The sequence below is a fragment of the Aquarana catesbeiana genome, linkage group LG08 (genome assembly GCF_042186555.1).
Source record: "Aquarana catesbeiana isolate 2022-GZ linkage group LG08, ASM4218655v1, whole genome shotgun sequence".
In the NCBI taxonomy this organism is placed as follows: Eukaryota; Metazoa; Chordata; class Amphibia; order Anura; family Ranidae; genus Aquarana; species Aquarana catesbeiana.
This window is the reverse complement of record NC_133331.1, coordinates 227,193,174-227,219,886: the sequence shown is the minus strand read 5'-3', so window position 1 is coordinate 227,219,886 and position 26,713 is coordinate 227,193,174. Positions and strand designations below refer to the sequence as shown.

The 26,713-nt window shown below is 45.1% G+C and overlaps 1 protein-coding gene across 2 annotated transcripts; it reads right to left on the bottom strand.

Moving 5' to 3' along the window:
* Positions 1 to 26,713, bottom strand: LOC141106274 (uncharacterized). Of its 2 annotated transcripts, XM_073596911.1 has the most exons (4): positions 26,631 to 26,713; positions 15,269 to 15,544; positions 11,270 to 11,334; positions 1 to 506 (listed from the first exon to the last, which is right to left on the bottom strand). In XM_073596911.1, exons 2-4 carry the CDS (start codon positions 15,527 to 15,529, stop codon positions 206 to 208), a joined length of 627 nt encoding a protein of 208 aa, XP_073453012.1. In that variant the 5' UTR covers positions 15,530 to 15,544; positions 26,631 to 26,713; the 3' UTR covers positions 1 to 205. The 2 variants fall into 2 exon arrangements, 1 of the variants encoding a protein (XP_073453012.1); XR_012235707.1 differs by lacking the exon at positions 11,270 to 11,334.

The window sequence follows — 26,713 nt, the reverse complement described above, 5'->3', positions numbered from 1 at the left end:
TTTCAGAACTTTTTCCACCTTTAATGTGACTTATAAACTGTACAACTCAGTTGAAAAGCAAACTGAAATCTTTTAGGTGCAGGGAAGTAAAAATAAATAACTAAAATAATATGGTTGCATAAGTGTGCAAACCCTTAAACTAATAACTTTGTTGAAGCACCTTTTGATTTTATTACAGCACTCAGTCTTTTTGGGTATGAGTCTGTCAGCATGGCACACCTTGACTTGGCAATATTTGCCCACTCTTCTTTGCAAAAAAATCTGTCAGATTGCGGGGGAATCTCCTATGCACAGCCCTCTTCAGATCACCCCACAGATTTTCAATGGGATTCAGGTCTGGACTCTGGCTGGGCCATTCCAAAACTTTCATCTTCTTCTGGTGAAGCCCTTCCTTTGTTGATTTGGATGTATGCTTTGGGTCGTTGTCATACTGAAGGATGAAGTTCCTCCTCATGTTCAGCTTTCTAGCAGAAGCCTGAAGGTTTTGTGCCAATATTGACTGGTATCTGGTGTAATAATATGAATGAACCATCATGTCTCCATTTTTTTATACCCCCGCCATTTTGTATGAAGTCCCTTATTGTGTAAGTTCAAACTTGTGTAAGAATGTATAAAACAAACTAAAACTAGCGCTAATGGAATAAAGAGTGAGATAATAAATGTGGAAACCACTATTAGCAAAGGTGCTAAAACCTTATGAGATAAGTGAACAAATATTAACAGCACTAGTGGAGTGATTTAAACATATACAATCACAATATAAAGTGCACAATTGCAATAGTGATACATCAAATAATAAAGTGAAAGGATTATTGATGACAGCAAAAAAATTATTAATAATTGTTGATAATGGTAAAAAAATCCACAGCCAGGTGATAAGGAAACCTCAAGGACCACACATCAAAGATATGCTCCCCTCATGTGACCCCACTCACCAGAAATCATGGATGCTCAGCTGTGCAGTCCGGGGGTCAAAAACGCTTAATGGGGCTGTGATGAATTAAAAACAGAACTTGGAGAGGCTTTTCCAGATGACTGGAGTAAAAAGAATAGTGAGGCTACCACAAACGATTTCCATACGGACCACGGAGGATCACATATATATATAAAAAGAAAGAAATATAACATTGTGAAGTACTGACGGCACTAAGACACTGTGCACTGACAAACGCCTCTCACGGGACAGATGAGAAAAACAGGCATCAGTGTATCAGTGTGTTTCTGGGTTCGCATCGGTGGTGTGCGTTCCACAGACACCGGAAGTTGCGTCACTGGTATGTAAACCGGAAATGCGTCAACGCGTTGCGCCCCTCCAGGGCTTCATCAAGGACATCCTGGAGGAAGGGTGAAACGTGTTAACGCATTTCCGGTTTACGTACCAGTGACGCAACTTCCGGTGTCCGCGGCTCTGATAAAGCTTCAGTCCCTTAAATTTATTCGAAAGGAGACGGACCACGCCTTATAAGTGATAAAGCGGTCTTGGGTAAACCTGTCCTCAGTAGGGATGAGCTTCGTGTTCGAGTCGAACCCATGTTCGACTCGAACATTGTCTGTTCGCCCGTTCGGCGAATTCCGAACAATATGGGCCGTTCGCGCCAAATTCGTGTGGCGCGTCACGGCCCATAATTCACTGCGGCATTGCAGTGCATTGCTTGCTGATGATTGGCCAAGCATGCACTATGACCCGCATGCTTGGCCAATCACAGCGCCGCCTTAACAGGCCAAAGCCAAGGAGGCTTTGGCCAATTATGGCTCAGGGGATTTAGTACACGCCCCACACTATATAAGGCCGCCTGCACGGCGGCACTGTGCAGTGTGTTCCGGTGTGCTTAGAGAGAGAGAGAGACAGTGTCATTTCATTTGAGTTAGCTAGATTAGGCAGGACAGTCAGTCAGTTAGCTGCACTTAAAGTGTATTGTGTATATATATGCATCCCAGGTGTTGCATATATATATATATATATATATATATATATATATATATATATATATATATACACTGTATTCAGTTTACCTAGATCCGTTCCTGTTATCTTCTAGACTATTTACATTTAGTGCAGTGCGTCCTGCTCACAGTGTTCAGCTAGATCCGTTCCTGTTATATTCCTACTGACAGGCAGGCTTGTCTTGTTACAGTATTTTGAAGAAAATTACTGGTGTTCTTTTGATCCTATTAGTACCACAGTCAGGCAGCTAGACTATTTACATTTAGTGCAGTGCGTCCTGCTCACAGTGTTCAGCTAGATCCGTTCCTGTTATCTTCTTACTGACAGGCAGGCTTGTCTTGTTACAGTATTTTAAAGAAAATTACTGGTGTTCTTTTGATCCTATTAGTACCACAGTCAGGCAGCTAGACTATTTACAGTTAGTGCAGTGCGTCCTGCCCACAGTGTTCTGCTAAACCTACAAGTAAGTGGGGTGCGTCCTGCTCACAGTGTTCAGCTAAACCTACAAGTTAGTGGGGTGCGTCCACCTCACAGTGTTCAGCTAAACCTACAAGCTAGTGGGGTGCGTCCACCTCACAGTGTTCAGCTAGATCCGTTTCTTTTATCTTCTTACTAACAGGCAGGCTTGTCTTGTTACAGTAAATACAGCTACCTGAAGAAAATTGCTGGTGTTCTTTTGATCCTATTAGTACCACAGTCAGGCAGCTAGACTATTTACAGTTAGTGCAGTGCGTCCTGCTCACAGTGTTCTGCTAAACCTACAAGTTAGTGGGGTGCGTCCTGCTCACAGTGTTCAGCTAAACCTACAAGTTAGTGGGGTGCGTCCACCTCACAGTGTTCAGCTAAACCTACAAGCTAGTGGGGTGCGTCCTGCTCACAGTGTTCAGCTAGATCCGTTTCTGTTATCTTCTTACTGACAGGCAGGCTTGTCTTGTTACAGTAAATACAGCTACCTGAAGAAAATTGCTGGTGTTCTTTTGATCCTATTAGTACCACAGTCAGGCAGCTAGACTATTTACAGTTAGTGCAGTGCGTCCTGCTCACAGTGTTCTGCTAAACCTACAAGTTAGTGGGGTGCGTCCTGCTCACAGTGTTCAGCTAAACCTACAAGTTAGTGGGGTGCGTCCACCTCACAGTGTTCAGCTAAACCTACAAGCTAGTGGGGTGCGTCCTGCTCACAGTGTTCAGCTAGATCCGTTTCTGTTATCTTCTTACTGACAGGCAGGCTTGTCTTGTTACAGTAAATACAGCTACCTGAAGAAAATTGCTGGTGTTCTTTTGATCCTATTAGTACCACAGTCAGGCAGCTAGACTATTTACAGTTAGTGCAGTGCGTCCTGCTCACAGTGTTCTGCTAAACCTACAAGTTAGTGGGGTGCGTCCTGCTCACAGTGTTCAGCTAAACCTACAAGTTAGTGGGGTGCGTCCTGCTCACAGTGTTCAGCTAGATCCGTTCCTGTTATCTTCTTACTGACAGGCAGGCTTGTCTTGTTACAGTAAATACAGCTACCTGAAGAAAATTGCTGGTGTTCTTTTGATCCTATTAGTACCACAGTCAGGCAGCTAGACTATTTACAGTTAGTGCAGTGCGTCCTGCTCACAGTGTTCTGCTAAACCTACAAGTTAGTGGGGTGCGTCCTGCTCACAGTGTTCAGCTAAACCTACAAGTTAGTGGGGTGCGTCCACCTCACAGTGTTCAGCTAAACCTACAAGCTAGTGGGGTGCGTCCTGCTCACAGTGTTCAGCTAGATCCGTTCCTGTTATCTTCTTACTGACAGGCAGGCTTGTCTTGTTACAGTAAATACAGCTACCTGAAGAAAATTACTGGTGTTCTTTTGATCCTATTAGTACCACAGTCAGGCAGCTAGACTATTTACAGTTAGTGCAGTGCGTCCTGCTCACAGTGTTCTGCTAAACCTACAAGTTAGTGGGGTGCGTCCTGCTCACAGTGTTCAGCTAAACCTACAAGTTAGTGGGGTGCGTCCACCTCACAGTGTTCAGCTAAACCTACAAGCTAGTGGGGTGCGTCCTGCTCACGGTGTTCAGCTAGATCCGTTCCTGTTATCTTCTTACTGACAGGCAGGCTTGTCTTGTTACAGTATTTTAAAGAAAATTGCTGGTGTTCTTTTGATCCTATTAGTACCACAGTCAGGCAGCTAGACTATTTACAGTTAGTGCAGTGCGTCCTGCTCACAGTGTTCTGCTAAACCTACAAGTTAGTGGGGTGCGCCCTGCTCACAGTGTTCAGCTAAACCTACAAGTTAGTGGGGTGCGTCCACCTCACAGTGTTCAGCTAAAGCTACCTGTAGAAGGTTGGTGGTGTTCTCATACTACAGGCAGGCAGTTGATTTTGCTAGCTGCAGTATCAGTACATATATATATATCCCAGCTTAGTGCAGCTACAGGCCATTAGTATGTCTGGAAGGCCAAGAAGGAGAGGCAGACAGTCACAAGCCAATAAGAGAGGGCAAGCAGGCTCTGTGTCTAGTGCTGGTCGTGGAGACGGTGCATCCTCATCAGCACGTGGACCTTTTTTTCGGCAGCTGGCCATGTTGAGCCGCAACATGCGGAAGACTTGGTCGAGTGGATGACCAAGCCGTCCTCATCCTCCTCATCCTCTCTCACCCATGCCCAGGGTACTTTGTCTGGCAAAGCAGCGGCCTCTTCCCTTGGCTCAATGTCATCAGTGACTCCTTCCCTAGCCCCACCATGTCCTCCTGAGGAGTCCCTCGAACTGTTTGACCACAGTGTTGGGTACATGCTCCAGGAGGATGCCCAGCGTTTGGAAGGCTCTGATGAAGATACTGAGCTCGATGAAGGCAGTAACACGAGCACGGACAGAGGGGGTGCCCAAGAAGGACAGCAATCTGGCAGTCATGCTCCCCCTGCTGCAGCATACTGCCAGGTTTGCTCCAGTGATGAGGAGGGAGGGGATGATGAGGTCACTGACTCAACGTGGGTGCCTGATAGGAGAGAGGAGGAGGAGGAGGAGGAGGAGGAGGCGGCACATCACCAACGAGGCAGGATGCCCTCCAGGGGCCAGCCTAAGGGCAGCACATTGACTGCATCACACCCCAAAGCTCCACATGTGCAGGGCGCTGCAGTCTCTGCGCGTTATTCAAAAAGTTCTTTGGTGTGGGCCTTTTTTGAGACGAGTGCATCAGATCGCACCGCTGCTATTTGCAACATATGTCTCAAGCGTATCTCGCGTGGCCAAAACATCTCCCGCTTGGGTACCACATGCTTGACCAGACCATATGTTGACCTGCCATGCAGTTCGTTGGCAAGCGTATCTAAAAGACCCACACCAAAGAACAAAAAGGACCTCTGCTTGCTCCTCATCAGCTGAGATTTCCAACCCCACTAGACCTTCAGTCCTCTCTGAGACCTGCACTGAGAGTAATGAAGGTGTAGAATTAGGTGTGTCACAGCCACGTACTTGTGGGCAATCTGATTTTGGTACACCGACGTCAGATTGTACCAGGCAGATTTCCCTGCCCCAGCTGCTGCACCGCCGAAAGAAGTTTGCTCCCAGCCATCCACATGCCCAACGGTTGAATGCTAGCTTGGCAAAATTGCTAGCACTTCAACTGCTGCCTTTTCAGTTGGTAGACTCTGCCCCCTTCCGTGAGTTTGTGGAATGTGCGGTTCCTCAGTGGCAGGTACCCAAACGCCACTTTTTCTCACGGAAGGCAATTCCGGCTCTCTACCAGCATGTGGAAGGCAATGTCCATGCCTCGCTGGACAGGGCGGTCAGCGGTAAGGTGCATATTACCGCTGACTCATGGTCCAGCAGGCATGGACAGGGACGTTACCTAAGTTTCACGGCGCATTGGGTGACTCTGCTGGCAGCTGGGAAGGATGCAGGACAAGGTGCAGTAGTGTTGGAGGTTGTTCCGCCACCACGCCTCCAAAATGCTAATGATTGTGACACACCTCTCTCCTCCACCCCCTCCTCTTCTTCTTCCTCCATGGCCTCTTCCTTGGAACCAGCGGTGCTCCGTAGTCGTTCAAGGGGCTACGCAAGTACGCAGGCCAAAAGATGCCATGCGGTGCTTGAGCTGGTGTGCTTGGGGGACAGGAGCCACACTGGGGCAGAGGTTCTGTCAGCTCTGCAGGGGCAGGTTCAGAGGTGGTTGACGCCACGCCAACTTAAGGCAGGAATGGTGGTTTGCGACAATGGCACCAACCTCCTCTCTGCCCTCCGACAGGGACAAATGACCCATGTGCCCTGTTTGGCTCACGTCCTTAACTTGGTGGTGCAGCGGTTCTTGGGCAGGTACCCGGGCTTACAGGATGTCCTGAGGCAGGCCAGGAAAGTCTGTGTGCATTTCCGCCGGTCATATAATGCCAGTGCTCGGCTGACGGACCTCCAAAAGGAGTTTAACCTGCCCAAGAACCGCCTAATCTGTGACATGCCCACCAGGTGGAACTCAACGTTGGCCATGCTGCAGCGGCTGCACACGCAGCAGAGGGCCATCAATGAGTACCTGTGCGACTATGGCACCAGGACAGGGTCAGGGGAGCTTGGTTTTTTTTCCCCACGCCAGTGGGCCATGATCAGGGATGCATGCACTGTCCTGTCACCATTTGAGGAGGCCACGAGGATGGTGAGCAGTGACAGTGCATGCATCAGTGACACTGTCCCCCTTGTCCACCTGTTGGAGCACACGCTGCGTGGAATAATGGACAGGGCACTTGAGGCAGAACAGAGGCAGGAAGAGGAGGACTTCCTTAGCTCTCAAGGCCCCCTTTATCCAGACAGTGTTCCTGCGTGCCCGCCGATCACACAGGAAGAGGAGGAGGAGGAAGAGGAGGAGGAGGAGGAAGATTGTGTCAGTATGGAGGTGGAGCCTGGCACTCAGCATCAGCAGCAGTCTTTAAGGGATCAGTCCCAAGAAACACATGGACTTGTACGTGGCTGGGAGGAGGTGGCTGCGGACCATGTCGTCCTTAGTGACCCAGAGGACTCCGGACCGAATGCCTCAGCAAACCTACGCTGCATGGCCTCCCTGATCCTGCAAAGCCTGCGTAAGGATCCTCGTATTCGTGGTATCAAGGAGAAGGACCAATACTGGCTGGCAACCCTCCTTGATCCACGTTACAAGGGTAAGGTTGCGGACCTTATCTTGCCATCGCAGAGGGAGCAGAGGATGAAACATCTTCGGGAGGCCTTGCAGAAAGGTCTGTGCAACGCGTTCCCAGAGACTGGGAGGTTACAAACTCCTGTTTCTGGACAACGTGTTGCTGAGGCTTCGGTCAGTCAAAGAAGGAGCGGTGGAGAAGGTGGCCGTCTGACCGATGCGTTCAGACAATTTTTTGGTCCGCAGCCCCAAGGTATGATCGGTTCCAGCAACCATCGCCAGCGTCTGTTTTACATGGTGCAGGAATACCTAGGGGCAAGATCAGACTTGGACACCTTTCCCACCGAAAATCCTCTGGGTTACTGGGTCTTGAGGATGGATCACTGGCCAGAGCTTGCACAGTATGCAATTGAGCTACTGGCCTGTCCTGCATCCAGCGTTCTTTCGGAACGCACATTCAGTGCTGCTGGAGGCGTGGTAACCGATCACAGGGTGCGTCTGTCCACTGACTCGGTCGATCGACTGACCTTCATAAAAATGAATGAGTCTTGGATCACCACCAGCTACCAAGCACCTGATGCTGATGTAACCGAATAATTTTTTTTGAAATCTCAGATCCCTTCAAAGACTGCCTATGCTGATGCTGAGTGACTATCCCTGAGTAATTATCCTCTTCCTCCTCAATCATCACGCTGATAGCTTGTAAGAACATTTTTGGTTCTGGGTGCCACCACCAGTGCCTAAGGCACAATTTTTCAGCCCCTGTTTAACAGGGGCGTGTAATTACGATTTTTGATGTAATACTTTGCAGCAGGGCTCGTTCCTGCATTCCAACTAGAGTGTCTGTGAGGGGTTGCAGTGTTGTGGCACCAGCACCAGTGCCTAAGGCCCAATTTTTCAGCCCTTGTTTAACAGGGGCGTGTAATTACAATTTTTGATGCAATACTTTGCAGCAGGGCTCGTTCCTGCATTCCAACTAGAGTGTCTGTGAGGGGTTGCAGTGTTGTGGCACCAGCACCAGTGCCTAAGGCCTAATTTTTCAGCTCCTGTTCAACAGGGGCATGTAATTACAATTCTTGATCTAATATTTCACAGCAGAGCCCTGTGAGGGCTTACAGTGTTGTGGCCACAGCAACACCTAAGGCCCAAATTTCTGCTGAGTATATAGGGCAAGACCCTACTTTCAAACAACTAACTTACAAACGACTCCTACTTGCAAACGGAAGGAGACAACAGGAAGTGAAATCTACCCCTAGGAAGGGAAATTCTCTCCTGTAAGAGTTAATATGGGAAAAACATTTCTCCTTTCCACTGATGCTTTCCAATCCATTGGGACAAAAAGTGAGGTGAAATCTTCTGAAGAGGAGGAAAGACAGCAAAATAAATGTCACAGGGGTGATAACCCTTCCCTATGTTTTCCAAAAAGCTTAAAAAAGATTTTTTGGCTGGAGCTAAACACGTTAAAAATGTACCCGTTCAAAATTACAAAGAGATTCTACTTAACAACAAACCTACAGCCTGTATACTGCTGTTCAGAGTATATAGGGCCTGGTGGCCCCACACCTTTCCTTATTTTAATTTGGGTGCGGGGTTCCCCTTAATATCCATACAAGACCCAAAGGGCCTGGTAATGGACTGGGGGGTACCCATGCCGTTTGTCTCACTGATTTTCATCCATATTGCCAGGACCCGACATTACATTAAACCCGCAAGCAGTTTTAAATGAGATTTTTTCCTTTAAAAATGACATTTGGTGCAGGGACTGTTCTAAACACGGGAAACACGCGTCACTTTACAGGCATACTATAGACACCCCTCAGGTACGATATTTAAAGGAATATTTCACTTTTTTTTTTTTTTACTTTAAGCATCATTAAAATCACTGCTCCCGAAAAAACGGCCGTTTTTAAAAGTTTTTTTTGCATTGATACATGTCCCCTGGGGTAGGACCTGGGTCCCCAAACCCTTTTTAGGACAATACCATGCAAATTAGCCTTTAAAATGAGCACTTTTGATTTCGAACGTTCGAGTCCCATAGACGTCAATGGGGTTCTAACGTTCGTGCGAACTTTCGGTCCGTTCGCAGGTTCTGGTGCGAACCGAACCGGGGAGTGTTCGGCTCATCCCTAGTCCTCAGGAAGGACTTTGTAAATTTAAATAAGTAGTACTACACTCTTTTTGGGAAGGAGGAAAGGTGTTGGTGTTAATAAGGCAATTACCAACGGGGCCCACATCTGTATTTTGCTTTTCTTATCTATCGCATAGAAGTATAAGATAATCTGTTGTGTGAACTGAAACTGCAAGGTAAGGCAGTCTTTCTTTCACTGTGATAATGGGTCAGTCGCAGGGAAAGGATCTCCCAACTCCTCCAAACCCTGGGGAAAATTGTAAGAATTATGTAGCCAGAGTATGTGGAACTGATTATGAGTTTATAAACCCCTGGGTGTCTAACTTGGCTGGGTGGACAGAAAGTATGCACAGTAGTGACCCATTCCCTCGAGAATGAGATAATGATGAATTTTACATAGTGAAGGGCTTATATCTTGGAGGCAAGAAAGCCTTCCCATGGTATTCCGGTGATCCCCAGTGGGACATGGAGTACATGAAAAAAGGGGGGGAACTGGTTAAAATATGCCCCTTATTGGTTTCAGAGAAATAGTAAGAAACAAAAGAAGCCCTCTAAAAACCCAAATAGAAAGGATACTGATAGAAAACATAAGGATGAGGCAGGTAAAAAGAGACCAGATCCAACTGCCCCTCCCCTCCCATTCAACTCACCACCATACACAAACCAAATCTATCCCAGTCTCACGAAGGAAGATATAGACCTGCTGGCTGGACACCATGCCATGCAGCAGAGACCACGCCCTAATAGAAGTCCTGAACCTGAGTCTAGTGCTGACACAGACAGGATGCTGGTCCAATCTGATGATAAATACCCAATTTCAGAAGAAGATTATGAGGAAGCAATAAGAAAGGCAAAGGCAAAGTTAAGAGGATTGTGAGTTAGAGCTAAGAAGGACAGAGGAACAAATGGTAGAGCTCCAGGAAAAGGTGAACACTTTGGCTGCCTGAACACCATTAATAAAACAACAATTAAGGAGCCATAATAAGGTGGCGGGTAAGGACCATGGAGAGAGGGACAGGGCCACATTTCAAGGCCCCTTTATGACCATAGGTGAGGAAGATGAAGTAGTGTCTCAGCATGAGTGCTCGGACCTCATAAACCAAGATACATCTCCCAGGTCTGACATGTCTTCAACTGCCCTCCCTGATGCACTCGGGGCTCTTCTGCCAAGAGGGGAGACCATGCATACTCGTAGCTAGTGCACCCCTATTTATTTCACAGTATCATGGGGTAGGACACAGAGGCTGGCAAGTTACATGTGGGTTATTGGACAAAGATTTTTTCATCCCCAGTCTTCCCTCATTAGTAAAATCATATGTTGCAAGATGCATCACATGCCTCAGGAACAATCCAAGAAATCCACACAGGGCAAAACACGAACACCTTGTTTACCCGTCCACACCATTCACTCATCTTCAGATCGATTTTACACACATGCCCTAACTAGGAAAGAGACAGGAATATTTACTTGTAATGGCAGATATGTTCTCACGATGGACAGAAGTGTTCGTCACCACAAAGGAAGATGCACAAACAGTAGTCAGAATCCTTACACAGGAAATAATCCCAAAATGCCCACTTCAAATTAAGTCAGACAATGGTCCTGCCTTTATAGCCAAAGTATAGCAAGATTAAGTGAAAACACTGAAGATTGACTGGAAGTTTCCCATCCCATACCACCCCCAGAGTTCAGAGATAGTAGAAAGAATGAATAGGACACTCAAAGATAAAATCAGGAAAGCCACAGGGGGAACTTTCGGATGGAAAAAGGTACTTCCTGCAGTCCTTGCAGAGGTAAGAATGACTCCCTCTAAAACCACGGGGTACTCTCCGTTTGAGGTCTTGATGGGCAAACCCTTCCCCACCCCATGGGCCAGACAGCGATTAATGTTAGAAAGAGGGGATCTTGATCTCATACAAGAGGAGTATGTTAAGAAATTGATTGAGACTTTGGACAGCGTTGAAAAATGTGTTGCTCGCACCTCTCCTTTTTTCTTCACAGGAACCTACTCACCCTTTCCAGGTGGGACATATCGTAGTGGTCCAGCAACTGAATCGTACCAAGAAGCAAGAGTACCCATTTGGACCCCTGACTACAGTGACTGCGGTTACCTGAACAGCCATTCTGGTAGAGGGACAACAGGCTTGGATCCAAGTGAAGAAGGTGAACCAAACACCTAAGAAGCAAGATAAAGCACAGAGAGGTGAAGCAGGTGATACAAATCCTCAAACAGTGAGTAAAGCAGGTGGTCAAGACTCTGAAAAAGATGACCTTGCTTATTTCACCACAGACTTCTGGAAAGGCCTTGGGCCTCCTGTTCTTGATAACTTTGATGGTGTTCTTACCAACATGGATGATAACTCACTGTATTTATCATCCTGAAGACTTGGGGGCCCTTAGAGGCATGTGTGGCCTACCCAATAACACTACTAATAATACACTTATTAGACATAGAAGGGATGTGTATTGAGATTATGAGGGAACTAAAACTGATAGTTTCACAGAAAAAATGTTGTCACTTAAATTTAAATATAGCTATGCCCAGAAATCAGGATATGAAAATTTTGGGATATGTAGTAAACTACATCCTAGCATAGCACGTATCCCTCTTATGGCTGTACCCTTGAATATCACCCCCTTCCTGAATGGAACACCTCCCATTACCCTCACTAAAGTACCAATAACATTAGGAAACAACACCATCACCTTTCCAGCCATGGGCAGAAGTCACTTCCCTGATTGGTGTTTTAGGTTGGGAAATTCATCGCAGGGTGGTGAGGTATGTAGCCATACTAAAATTAACTTTTCCATGGCCCCAGATTTTTCCATACCTTTTGTCACCACAGATTGTAAATTAAATGAAACCCTGTACACCCTTATGAATAATACAAATACTGATACGGGGATGGGAAAACTGCTTTCACTCTTAGCTCTTGCAGGTCTCTATTGATGCACAGCAAATCCTCAACACCCAGCCGCTAGCCTTGGGGAACAGTACATAGATCAGTTGTGGGAAAACATGTCATCCATGGATGCCCATGGACCCTCAGGGATGGTGCTATCTTGCATTACTGATTCCAATAATGGGTATATTGGGGGACAATAAGGGTGGACACCTGTTGAAGGCTAGCATACACCCCAGGTACCCTCTCAAGCACCGCCACAAGAGAGAATTGTTCTTAGAGAAAGACATGGCCTGGGCATGGTTCCCCTCAGGGACAGGATGGGGAATTGATATGATGAAAAGGCTGAACAACTACTCTAAAATATTAGACGAGATATTAGACAAGAATTCTGATGACATTTCAAAACTAAACCTAGAGACAAGGGCTATCAGAAAACAGTTAGAACTCCATGATCTAGCAATAGAAAGTATGAGTGCTGCACTCACTGGGCTGTGCGAAATAACTGAGGACTATGAATGTTGCACTTGGATACATAACACCAGTGTAGAGGTACCCGATTACTAAGAAATCATTGCACAGCACAGAAAAGAGGTAGACAAACTACAAATCGAAGCAAGGGATCTAGCAAAGACATGGAGCTCTTTTAACAACATAGGAGGCTTTGGCCTTAGTGGGATAATCTCATGGATAAAAGACATTGCTATGGTTATTATAATGATCTTGCTTTTTATCTTGTTCGTGTATGCTTGTTTCAAACTTGTTATGTGCTTAATTTCCCGGGCTACTCAAACCCCTGACCCAGCTGCTGCTAATAAAACTTACCTCAGCTTATATTACAAAAACCAAGATGAGTATATTACAATGAAACGGGATAAGTCATGTCCATGACTTAAGAGGGGATTGTAATAATATGGATGAACCATCATGACTAGTTTGTATACCCCCCGCCATGCTGTACGAAGTCCCTTATTGTTTAAGTTCAAACTTGTGTAAGAATGTACAAGAATGCTTGCACAGCATCCCCCCCCCATGTGCTCACTGCGGTCAAACCTGTTCCTCGGAATGTATATTCTGTTTAGCCTTAGGCGATCACCCAAGATATGTGACTAATGACCAGATGTCTTATCTAACTCGTGATAGATATATATCAAGTAACAAACTTGTATAACCCTAGACACGTATGCATTAAACTAACCACTCCTCCTCCTTTGGTCTATACTGAATATAAGCTACTTTCGCGCTCAATAAACTCAGACATCTTTTGAACTTACATCTTGTTTCACGTGTTTCATTGGGTGTCTCACGGTACCGGGGGTCATGGTGGTCTGCCGAAGTTAACCAGGGTGGTCGCCCAGAACCAGAATTCCTTTCATTTGGAACTGTTCATAATTCCCTCTACCTTGACTAAGGCCCCCTGATCCAGCTGAAGAAAAACAGCCCCAAAGCATGATGCTGCCACCACCATGCTTCATGGTGGGTATGGAGTTCTTTTGGTGAGGTGCAGTGTTGTTTTTGCATCAAACAAATCTTTTGGAATTATGGCCAAAAAGTTCAACCTTGGTATCATCAGACCATAACACATGTTCCCACATGCTTTTGGGAGACTTCAGATTTGTTTTTGCAAAATTTAGCTGGACTAAATTTGTAAGAAAAACCCTACCGGATTTATACACATACTACATTGCGGCACAACTTTCGCACTTTTACCATATCCACAAAACGGACGAGACTAGATACCAAGCCTTAATATGCAAAAAACCAAATAGTGACATGCACTCCCCACTACAAGTGATATTCAGGAAAAGCAGCAAACATGACAAACGTAAAGACCGAGACTTATTGCTATCTCAACATAGACATGTGTGGGAGAAAGCAGTTAAACTAAATGGAGCCGACTACTTTCACTCGCACACACCCTTATGGCACAACCCCCAGCTGAGGGAATTGATCTCTCTACCAGGAGCCACTAGATGGGCAGCCAAGGGAATAGTGTTCTTGTTCCAGATTACTACTGTATTTGGAATAAGAAGCTTCCAGACACTTTGTGAGGAATTTGATCCCCCCCCCCCCCACATGCAATTTAGCTACATACAGCTGAGACACGCGCTCCAAACCCAGTTCGGGCACGGACTTCCTAACCCCCAAGTACTACCACTTGTAGACATAATCACAGGGACAAACCCAGAAAAACTCATATCCACCCTCTACACTATACTCCGCACCAAATCGGTAGCACGGATTATAGACACAGCAAGGCTCAGATGGGAGGATGATGTGGGGCCTATAGACGACTCTGACTGGGAAGATATACTAGCAAACGTTAAAATTACATCACCTAAAATTTCTGATCGATTAACTCAGTTGTATATAATACACAAGGCATACCTTACACCATCCAGAGTTGCTAAATTCTCCCCACATCAGGACCCAAACTGCCCAAGATGCTCTAGCAACCCATGCTCATTCTTTCACTTACTCTGGTCATGCCCAGAAATACAAAGCTACTGGGCACAAATCATAAAATTCCTTCACGACCACATGGGGTCACCAGTTCAACTTGTCCCCAGGCCATGCCTTCTTGGGTTACTCCCAGATGCCATCACTGACAGATCCCTGATTACACTTCTTAGCGAATCACTATTTAGCGCCAGGAAATTAATAGCCAAGCATTGGATGAGAATAGAACCCCCCACTCTACAAGCCTGGATTAGGGAAGTAAACACAGTACTACCATACAAAAAGGTGATGTACAAAAACAGAGGTTGCCCAACTAAATTTCACAAAGTATGGGATAAATGGCTAGACAAGACGAGCACTTGTACGGATTAACTAACCATATTTATTAAACCAATGGACGGGAATGCTAGTTATGGCCACTCCATCTGACAGAAATTGCAACTAATGTCGCTGTAGCCATGTATGGTTTTATGTAACGTTGTATTTTTTTATGACAAGCACACCCATGTACAAGTAATGTATGATGCCCCCCTCTTTTTTCTTTTACTTTTTTTTCTTGTCTACTTTTCGGTATGATATGATATATACCGCCTCTGTATAAATGTCCTCAGTTTAACAATAAACATGTTCTTTCTTAAAAAAATTAAAAATTTGTAAGAAAAGACTTCCGTCTTGCCACTCTACCCCATAGCCCAGACATATGAAGAATAGAGAGATTGTCACATGTACCAAACAGCCAGTACTTACCAGATATTCCTGCAGCTCCTTTATTGTTGCTATAGGCCTCTTGGCAGCCTCCCTCACCAGTTTTCTTCTTGTCTTTTTATAAATTTTGGAGGAATGTCCAGTTCTTAGTAATGTCACCGTTGTGTCATATTTTCTCCACTCGATGAAGACTGTGTTCCATGGTATATCTAATGCCTTGGAAATTCTTTTGTACCCTTCTGCTGACTGATAACTTTTAACAATGAGATCCCTCTGATGCTTTGGAAGCTCTCTGAGGAACATGGCTTTTGGATGCGGCTAAGAAAATGTCAGGAAAGACAAACAAGAACAGTTATACTTTATTTGGGGTTAATCAGAAGCACTTTAAATGATGCCAGATGTGTACTGACTCCTATTCAACATGAGTTTGAATGTGATTGCTTAATTCTCAACGCAGCTACACCCTCAGTTATAAGAGGGTGTGCACACTTATACAACCACGCTATTTTAGTTTTTTATTTCTACTCCCCCCTCCTAAAAGATTTCAGTTTGTTTTTCAACTGAGTTGCACAGGTTATAGGTCACATTAAAGGTGGAAAAAGTTTGAAATGATTTATCTTTGTCTCATTTTTTACATCACAGATACCTGACATTTCAATAGGGGTGTGCAGACTTTTTAAATCCACTGTATGTATACATGTATAGTTCTATACATACAATACTATACCCAGTTGATCCAGAGAAAGGCAAAAAAAAAGCATAATCCAATTTGCTTCAGCAGGGGAAAAAAAATTCCTTCCTGATCCCCCAAGAGGCAATTGAATATTCCCTGGATCAACTTTACCTATAAATGAAAATATCCAGTTATATTATGTGCATTTAGCAAAGAATACAGACCTTTTTTAAAACAATCTACTGAACTGGCCAGAACTAGCTCTTGAGCGAGTCTATTCCACATTTTCACAGCTCTGAGAACCAGTCTCTCCCATTCAGAATTAGTATCCAAAGTGCATACTGGAATTGTTTTTATTTCAGAGCAGAAAAATTTAGGACTCTGCAAGAAACTTTGTTAAAATTCTTAAAATGTACATCATCACTCAGTGGGGATTTTTTTTCTCAATGGAAGTGGAGTTACTCTTTAAGCTGGCCATACACTGTTAGTTTTTTTTTCATTTAGCCAGCAGACCAAACAAAGAAACTCACACGAAACTGGGAAAGGATAAAAATCCTTTCCTAGTTCCATGGATTCAGTTTAAAATGAGAACTGAAGGACGGCCTTGAAAAACATAAAACAAACAGACAAGTCAAAAATAACCAAGTAGTTTGGGAACATGCTGTCCTGGAAGACTACTGGAAATAGAGTTACTGGTAAGTGTAATTCCAATTTTCCCCCAGTCGTCTTCCTGGACAGCCTTTGAGAGGATGAACAAGTACTCACCAGACTAAGGGGGGGCAACAACCACCTGGAGGACCTTCCTCCAAAACGCTTGTTCCTGGCTGGATAACAAATCCAAATAGTAGTGGCGGACAAATGTGGAGAAACTTGTCCATGTTGCCACCTTGCATATCTGCTCTGGGGTAGCGCCAGCTTTTTATGCTGCTGAAGCTCTGGTAGAATGAGTGGTCAGACCTTGAAGAGGATCTTGCTGCATGATTTGTTAACACTCAGAGCCTGTTAACCTGATTCATCTGGCTATGTTGTTTTCGGAAGCCTGTTTTGCCTGTGAAAAAAATTGAACAGAGCGTCCAAAGTCCTAAATCCTTTGGTGGCTTCCAGATAGGTCAATAAGCATTGTCTCAAATCGAGAAGACTAAGTTCCTCTTCTTTGCTATTGGAAGGATTATTACAGAAAGAAGGTAATATTATGTCCTGTGAAATGCCGAGGCGACTTTAGTAATGTATTCTGGGTCTGTATGTAAGATTATGCTGCCTTTCATGACTTGAAGAAATTGCTCACAAATATAGTGCCTGAATTTCACTGACTTTGCGTGCTGGCTGTTGTGATGGCTACCAGGAACACGGTCTTGAGAGTTAAGAGCTTCAAGGAGGTCTCAGATAGCTGTTCAAAAGATGGCTTGAGGATTCCTCTGAAAACTGAGGAAGCCCAGCTCGGAATCTTTTGTATTTTAGGAGACCTGTTTTTTGTAAATTGCTTTGCAAAATCTGGAGATAAGAGGGTCTTCCTGCAGCGTCCTTTGAAAGTAAACAGGTAAACTGTACTTTCAAAATACTTAAGCCTAGTACATACTAGTATTTTTTTTTTCTGTTCAACCCAGCAGGACTGAATGAAAAAAAAAATGACAACTCAGGAGGAGCCACTGTACTAACTATCCAACGTTAGTACAGCGATCTCTCCTGCTGTTCTATTGTGTTCTGATGGGGGACCCCTGCGTCAAAACACTCCTGTCAGTACTCTCAGTCATTGACTGAGAGCGCTGATCGGGAGCTGATCGGCAGACCTTTTTTGGTCCTGCCCCTTTGACAAGCTGGCTTCTGTCCAGTACACACTGACTCCAGTACACACGGGCTGAAGGTTGGATGGTTTCTATTGAACCGGCCAATGCCGCCCAACATTCAGCCCGTGTGTGCTAGGCTTTACAGCCAGACCTTTTTCAAATCCCTCCTTCAAGAAATCCAAGATTGTAGGAGCATCCATGTGAACTTTATTTCTATTTAAACACCAGGAGAAGATCTTCTTCCACACCTTATGGTAGATATCTCTAGCACCTGGCTTATGGACCTAAAGGAGCGTGGTTACAACTCTATCTGAGAGACCCTTACATCTCAGCATGTCTTCTTTAGATGCCATGTGTAGTGATATATTATGTAGGTAGATAATTAATTAGTCTTCCGCACATGCCGCTAGATTCAACATCTTTAGATTGTGATGGTAAAAGGGTCCATGGTAGATCAGATCCTTCCTGGAAGGCAGAGTCCAAGGCGGGTCCACTGACAGGGAGAGAAACTGAGAAACCAGGCTCTTCTTGGCCAAAATGGAGCAATAAGTATCAACATTTTAGCTACAGTCAGGTCCATAAATATTGGGACATCGACACAATTCTAATGTGTTATTCCCTCATTATCCCATTTACAAGGAGCCGATAAAAGGTCCACAGTTCATTTCAAGTGTGCTTTTTGCATTTGGAATCTGTTGCTGTCAACTCTCAATATGAGATCCAAAGAGCTGTCACTATCAGTGAAGCAAGCCATCATTAGGCTAAAAAAACAAAACAAACCCATCAGAGAGGTAGCAAAAACATTAGGTGTGGCCAAATCAACTGTTTGGAACATCCTTAAAAAGAAAGAACGCACCGGTGAGGTCAGAAACACCAAAGGACCCGGAAGACCGCGGAAAACAACTGTGGTGGATGACCGAAGAATTCTTTCCCTTGTGAAAAAAACACCCTTCACAACAGTTAGCCAGATCAAGAATACTCTCCAGGAGGTAGGGGTATATGTGTCAAAGTCAACAATCAAGAGAAGACTTCACCAGAGTGAATACAGAGGGTTCACCACAAGATGTAAACCATTGGTGAGCCTCAAAAACAGGAAGGCCATATTAAAGTTTGCCAAACAACATCTAAAAAAGCCTTCACAGTTCTGGAACAACATCCTATGGACAGATGAGACCAAGATCAACTTGTACCAGAGTGATGGGAAGAGAAGAGTATGGAGAAGGAAAGGAACTGCTCATGATCCAAAGCATACCACCTCATCAGTGAAGCATGGTGGTGGTAGTGTCATGGCTTGGGCACGTATGGCTGCCAATGGAACTGGCTCTCTTGTATTTATTGATGATGTGACTGCTGACAAAAGCAGCAGGATGAATTCTGAAGTGTTTTGGGCAATATTATCTGCTCATATTCAGCAAAATGCTTCAGAACTCATTGGATGGCGCTTAACAGTGCAGATGGACAATGACCTGAAGCATACTGCGAAAGCAACCAAAGAGTTTTTTAAGGGATATAAGTGGAACGTTATGCAATGACCAAGTCAATCACCTGACCTGAATCCGATTGAGCATGCATTTCACTTGCTGAAGACAAAACTGAAGGGAAAATGCCCCAAGAACAAGCAGGAATTGAAGACAGTTCTAGTAGAGGCCTAGCAGAGCATCACCAGGGATGAAACCCAGCGTCTGGTGATGTCTCTGCGTTCCAGACTTCAGGCTGTAATTGACTGCAAGGGATTTGCAAGCAAGTAATAAAAAGTGAAAGTTTGATGGATGATTGTTAATCTGTCCCATTACTTTTGGTCCCTTAAAAAGTGGGAGGCACATATACAAACTGTTGTAAATCCTATACCGTTCACTTGATTTGGATGTAAATACCCTCAAATTAAAGCTGAAAGTCTGCAGTTAAAGCATATCTTGTTCATTTCATTTCAAATCCATTGTGGTGGTGTATAGAGCCAAAAAGATTAGAATTGTGTTGCTGTCCCAATATTTATGGACCTGACTGTATTTGAAAACATTTGTTTAACCCCCCTATTCGGGGTGGATTTTCAATACCAAAAGCGGTATCCCCGAGCCAGACTCGGGATCGCATCGCAGGATCCAGGAAGAGTTTACTTACCTTGTCCCCTGGTTCCTGCGATGTCTCTCTGCTGTGATCGGCGAGCCGCTGTGTCTCGCTCGACTCACAGTGCCGAGCTCCGTTCCCTGCGAGCGTTGCGACGCATGGGGACGGAGTTTGGCGGCAAATTCAAAGGTGAAACACACAGTATAGATACAGTATACTGTAATCTTACAGATTACATTACTGTATCAAATAATTACACATCCCCTTTGTCCCTAGTGGTCTGTCCAGTGTCCTGCATGCAGTTTTATATTATAAATACTGTTCTTTCTGCCTGGAAACTGGAGATTGTCCATAGCAACCAAAACTGTCCCTTTACATCAAAAGTGGCTTTTAGACCAGCTAGAAAACAGCGATAATAAATTAGAATCACTCGCAGAATTGAGTGATAGTGATTTGTGGGAAAATCCATCACCAAACACTAAAAGTAACGAAAGTGACAATTCTGAAACTGAGCAAATTTCAGTGTTTTTGATTTGATTACATTATTGAATAATTTTTATTATTATTATTTGTTATAATTATTTATAGTTATTTATTATATTATAATTTTTTATTTCGTTTTTCAAAATTTATCATACCCGGGATGTCTACTAGACTATGGTTTGGACAGATTTAAGTGAATTATTCCTAAGAATTACAGGCCTACAATATAAAATGCCAAATTTCTGTGCAAAATAATGGTACCGCTTTCAGCACCTAAAATCTGAAATAATCATACCACCAGGGAGGTTAAAACTCGAGGAATCAGATGTAGTGGAGGGAACGCATAACATGTGTTGAAGTCCCATGGATTCTGAAAAGCATCCACTGCCACTGCTGGATACCTTGGATTAAGAGAAAAATGGAGCTTTGCTTTGGCGTTTGCTCTGGTTGTAAACAAGTCAATGTCTGCTAACCCCCAACATACCGTTATCTCCAAAATCCATCCAAATCCAAGCACAGAGTTGAGAGTCAGGGTCAGGGCAGATTTTTGGTAGTTCAGAAGCCAACCAAACTCCAGCGAGGTATGGATTATGATCGCCAGGTTACATAGTTACATAGTTGGTGAGGTTGAAAAAAGACACAAGTCCATCAAGTCCAACCTATGTGGGTGATTATGTGTCAGTATTACATTGTATATCCGTGTATGTTGCGGTCATTCAGGTGATTATCTAATAGTTTCTTGAAGCTATCAATGCTCCCCGCTGAGACCACCGCCTGTGGAAGGGAATTCCACATCCTTGCCGCTCTTACAGTAAAGAACCCTCTACATAGTTTAAGGTTAAACCTCTTTTCTTCTAATTGTAATGAGTGGCCACGAGTCTTATTAAACTCTCTTCTGCGAAAAAGTTTTATCCCTATTGTGGGGTCACCAGTACAGTATTTGTAAATTGAAATCATATCCCCTCTCAAGCATCTCTTCTCCAGAGAGAGAATAAGTTCAGTGCTCGCAACCTTTCCTCATAACTAAGATCCTCCAGACCCTTTATTAGCTTTGTTGCCCTTCTTTGCACTCGCTCCATTTCCAGTACATCCTTCCTGAGGACTGGTGCCCAGAACTGGACAGCATACTCTAGGTGCGGCCGGAGTCTTGTAGAGTGGGAGAATTATTGTTTTATCTCTGGTGTTGATCCCCCTTTTAATGCATGCCAATATTCTGTTTGCTTTGTTAGCAGCAGCTTGGCACTGCATGCCATTGCTGAGCCTATCATCTACTAGGACCCCCAGGTCCTTTTCCATCCTAGATTCCCCCAGAGGTTCTCCCCCCAGTGTATAGATTGCATTCATATTTTTGCCACCCAAATGCATTATTTTACATTTTTCTACATTGAACCTCATTTGCCACGTAGTCGCCCACTCCATTAAATTGTTCAGGTCTTTTTGCAAGGTTTCCACATCCTGCGGAGACGTTACTGCCCTGCTTAGCTTAGTATCGTCTGCAAATACAGAGATTGAACTGTTTATCCCATCCTCCAGGTCATTTATGAACAAATTAAATAGGATTGGTCCCAGCACAGAACCCTGGGGAACCCCACTACCCACCCCTGACCATTCTGAGTACTCCCCATTTATCACCACCCTCTGAACTCGCCCTTGTAGCCAGTTTTCAATCCATGTACTCACCCTATGTTCCATGCCAACATCCCTAATGCTGAGGAGGACTCTGCCTGTAGAAGGAGGTCCTCCAGATAACCAATCATGTCAATACCCCACTCTCGCAGCAATGCCAGAACCAGTGCCAGCACCTTCGTGAAAACCAGATGAGCGGAGGCGAGACCAAAAGGGAGAGCCACAAACTGATAGTGCGTCTCCCCAACTGCAAAGCAGAGGAAACGCTGGTGCTAGGCACAAATCGGAATGTGCAGGTAGGCATCTTTGATGTAGATTGAGGCCAAGAAATCCCCCTGATGTAAGGAGGCCACCACACACCGAAAGGAACTCCATCTTGAACTTTTGCATCCGCACAAAGCGATTCAGGGCCTTGAGATCCAGAATCAGATGAACCCTGCCTTCCCTCTTTGGAACTGTAAACAGGTTGTAATAAAACCCTCAAAACCGCTCCAAGGCCAGAACCGAAGTGATAACCCCCCTGGAGTAGCAGATCCTGCACCGCCTTGAAGAGAGCCTGCAGGCGATCTGGAAAGAGATGCATATTGGAAGGGAAGAACCTCTCTGGAGGACAAGAGGTTGTACTCGGAAAGGATCACCTTCTGGACCCACCTGTCAGAAATTAAGGAGGTCCACAGGGCCGCAAACCAGCAAAGACTTCCAACCACCCCGTACACGGGTGGGGCAAACCTTCATGCTGAAGAGGACTTGTCTGCGGGCCAAAGGTTTGCCAGACCAGGGTCGCATAGAACCTCCTGGGGAAGGATTAAAGGATTTATTGCCCTTGTCCGCGGTTCCAGGGGAACTAAAAGGCTTTTTTGTGCACAGAGAAAGAAGGGCCCCACTTGCAACGGGCTCCTTTCCCTTCTTAAACTGTGGAAGAAAGGTGCTGTTTCCCCCTGTGAGACTCTTAAAGATGTCATCCAGGGTAGCCCCAAACAGGTGGTCACCTTGGAAAGGGCAAAATCGGTGAGAGCCTTTGTGGAGGTTTGGTCCACAGAACAACACTGGAGCCATTGTACGTGCCGAAGATCCACCGCTGAGGAGAGCTTGAAAAGCAAAGGGGCCCTATCTAAGGACGCATCACACACAAATTGCAGCCCTTGAACCAACTGGCCCGCCAGCTCCACGTAAGCAGGTGGAACTTGCTCACTACCCAGACCATGGTGCAAAAGCTTAGCCCATTCAGTGAGCGTTTGGGATACCAAGGCTGTGGCCAAAACCGGCAATAGTAAAAATAGCGCGGGCCACGGACTCCGCTTTTCTGTCAGCCGGACCTTTAAAAGAGAGAGACTCCTCCACCGGGATCATGGTCGCCTTATTCAACCTGGAAACAGAAGAACGCTTCGGGACCACAAAGGGTCGCTTTAGGTGTTCCCAGTCCTTGTAGACAAACTTGTCAAAATAGGCAGGATAAGCCTTAGCCACTTGAGGTGGCTTGTGTTTACCAAAACGAACAGCCACATCTACAACTACCTCAGCTACATCCTCCATTTTCAATGTTTTGCGCACTGAAGATATAAGGGCATTCACCAGCGCCTTCTCATGCGCTGCTACAGCAGTGGATGAATAATCCTCATTATCAGAAGGATCAGGGAGCGCAACATCAGGTCCCGCAACACTAACTGCATCCGCGGCGGCATAGCCGGACTTAGGATCCGATGAGGCTGAAAAACCAGGAAAGAGTGGGGGGGGGTTCTTCCTCCTCACCTTATGCCCAAATGCCACCTCCACCTGGAAAACAAAGGACTCTAGGACTTGAGTGTGTCAAGAGGAAGCTGCGACCCTGAGGGAGCTGCTGCCTCCAGGAAGGGATCAGGTAGAGAGGTGTGATCCTGAGATTCCATGCAAAGAGAGAGAGGTCCCACACAAAAAAAAATGGCACCGCCAGTGAACCTACAAGCACACCAAAGGAGCCTGTCACACACCCCACAGAGCTCGCAGGGAACAATACCCAACCAGGACTCACCACCACTGAGGGAGGAGTGCCGATAGCCGGGCACCAGAAGAGCAAGCAGAGCCCACGTGCAGGTGCAGCACGCCTGGGAAGTAGGGTTTCCACCTCATCCCTTTAAAACCGAACACATATTAATTACACAGGCTCTGTGGCTGATTAAGGTGGTAATTAAACTCACTTGGTGCCTTATCTGCAATAAATTAGCCTCAAAAACTGTGTAATCCATGTGTTCAGGTTTAAAGGGATGAGGTGGCAACTCTACTGGGAAGAGGAAACCTGGGAGTCCACACGGGAGGAAACAGAGGAGGGGGCCAACCGTAAAAGCAGCCCACCGCTGCGCGGCTTTAAAAGCATGGCCACCGCATCATTGCCTTTCATATCGCATCCTAAGCCAATCGGGCCACCTAAAAATGGCCACCGCCGGACTGCAAGAAAATAGCCACCAGGAGGGAAAACTACATAGCCGCCGTATCCCAAGCACAGCAACAACAACAAAGAAACAGCAGGTGGCCTACAACAAATGGCTGCCAGGAACAACTACCATGAGGTGTACAGATCTTAGGGAAAATGTACACCACCCCTGGAGGAAAAGCCCGCCATGCCAAATGCAGGAGGAATACAGGTATGCAGACCCAGCTGTCCCTAGCGCCCTCCCCCCACAGAACATGCAGCTTCTGCTTGCAGGGAAGCAGGACAGGGACCACAGCACCCAACAGTAATAAGGGTGAAGCCAACCTAGGCACAAGGACCAAAGGTAAACCCAAAGCAAAAGGGGATAGGCAAGGGGGCCAAAAGATAACCCGGCAGCACACTGGGGGGCCTGGGTGGGAGGAGGGGAACCCGCAGGTCCAACCATCCCAGTGAGTATCCACCCCGCACCTGTGTTGCGTTTGTTACAATATGATTTTTTTTTTATTAATCAGACATAAGATACATGGGACATAACATAACAATAGTGGTTGGTCATAGAGATATTGTCAGTTTTTTGGCTTGAGTAGATTTCTCAAACAAATGCAGTTTCATACAATGGGGTTAGATACCATTGTTGTATTACAGTTTGAACAGGCTATTGTCTCTATAGCTACAGTACACAAGTAAGAGATTTACTTTTTTGAGGTTTTTTCAGCTCTCAAACTGAAAGAATGACTGTTAGATTACTGTCAGGTGTTGGGCTGATTAGACAATGGGTACGTAGATACAGTTTTGAACAGTCCATTGTCTACACAGCTACAAAAAACAGGTATGTTTTCTGTTGTTTGGTAACTATGGTAAACAGCCTGGCACATAAAAAGGGGGATTCACACACACACACCATGATGCTGTAACATCAGAAGCCACCCATGATAGAAGAACAGTGCCTTATGCTCCAGAAAAATAGTTGCCAATGGAGATCACGAACATACAGTAACAGAAGATAAGTAACCTTTAAGTGTATTTGTACTATTATAGACCATAGGCTGTTCAGTTTACTAGGCATTTTGCTTGTTATAGATATCTATCAGTCTTGTATTGTATTCCTAAGATTGTAATAGTTTTGTATGTACAGCTTTTTTGTATAGTAAAAGCACATTTACACACTGCAGATATCTCAGCTTCTTGCTTACACCACAGAGTAACCTTGCTAGATAGATGCAAGCAAAACAGAACCACGTCTGGAAGAGAGGGGGCAACTGCACTTACCAATCCACGGAGGTGCGGGCACCGCTCCACAGACAAATGTGCTTCGCCACAGAAGTGGGGGCTGTCGGCCAGGAAAGCACTATGATGCGGACACTGTAGCCCGGTCATATGCGTCCCCGCGAGAACGCTTAACTCGCTGGCCTGCCCCTGACCTGTGTCGTGGCCGACCTAGCGCTTAGCTGGCGGTCTGCATGCATTGGATAGCCAGACTAGGGTGACCACTGGATCTAGATTATCCAGCCCGCCGCCCAGCCCAGCAGTTGATTGCAGATCTCCGCAAAGGTCCCAGCAGGGAGCTAGGTCCTTACTCCTGAAACTAGGCAGAAAAAAACTGAATGCCTATAGCAGAGAGGGGGATTTATACCAGCTAGGACTGCCCATATGCGTTGCCAAGTTTATATTTCTGCCTAGTATCCTACTCCTGTGGGTGGCAGTCCATTACTATACATGGCAGCTATGGTGGAAGAAAGGACTCTTGTAGTCGGCTAGTGGACAGCCAGTAGCTGTATGAATGTTCTACTGATGGACTGTCGGGGCCCTGGGACTCCTTAAATTAGCAAGGCGCACCAGAAGTGACTTCACAGGAAAACCCGGAAGTCGCCAGGAGGAAGCCGTGGATGCAGGGAGATGGCAAGCTATGTGGTTGCCGTGACAATGCATTTCGCGCTCCGGCACTTTATCAAGTCATGTGATCTATGGCAAACAAGGATATTTATATTGACTAACATGAGAGAGGTGGGAGCCAGCTGATGGAAAATCTAAAATGCATATTCCACACTTTCTTTTACCATTGCCCTCGCACTAAACTAACATATAGAATAGATATAAAATAGGACATTATAACCCCAATCACATAAAAAATGTATTAAAAACATTATAAAAATATCACAGCAATCCTAAAAGCAATAGTAATAAACTATACTACAATATAATAATTAATAATAAAATCATTAATAATTTACCAAAAACCACTAACCATTAATCACTAATTAGTGGTTTATCAGCAATTAATAACCAATATTAAAAATGACATAAATTAAAAAAAAATTAAAAACAAAACAAAATAAAACAAAAACAGGTGCGTGTATATGCACTCACCAAGAGATTGTGCAAGGTCAGTTAAACCTGTAATACACCAGAACGGAGATGAATCATAATCGTCCTGGTCAGAAGATTACCTG

Bases quoted from the DNA above. Each gene is read 5' to 3' on its own strand.
- LOC141106274 (XM_073596911.1), bottom strand. From the start codon at position 15,529: ATGTTCCTCAGAGAGCTTCCAAAGCATCAGAGGGATCTCATTGTTAAA. The intron at 11,335-15,268 runs GTAAGTACTGGC...CTTGCTTCTTAG, and splicing joins AGGAGCTGCAGGAATATCTG to GTGTTTGGTTCACCTTCTTC. The intron at 507-11,269 runs GTAACCGCAGTC...TTATTACACCAG, and splicing joins CTACCAGAATGGCTGTTCAG to ATACCAGTCAATATTGGCAC.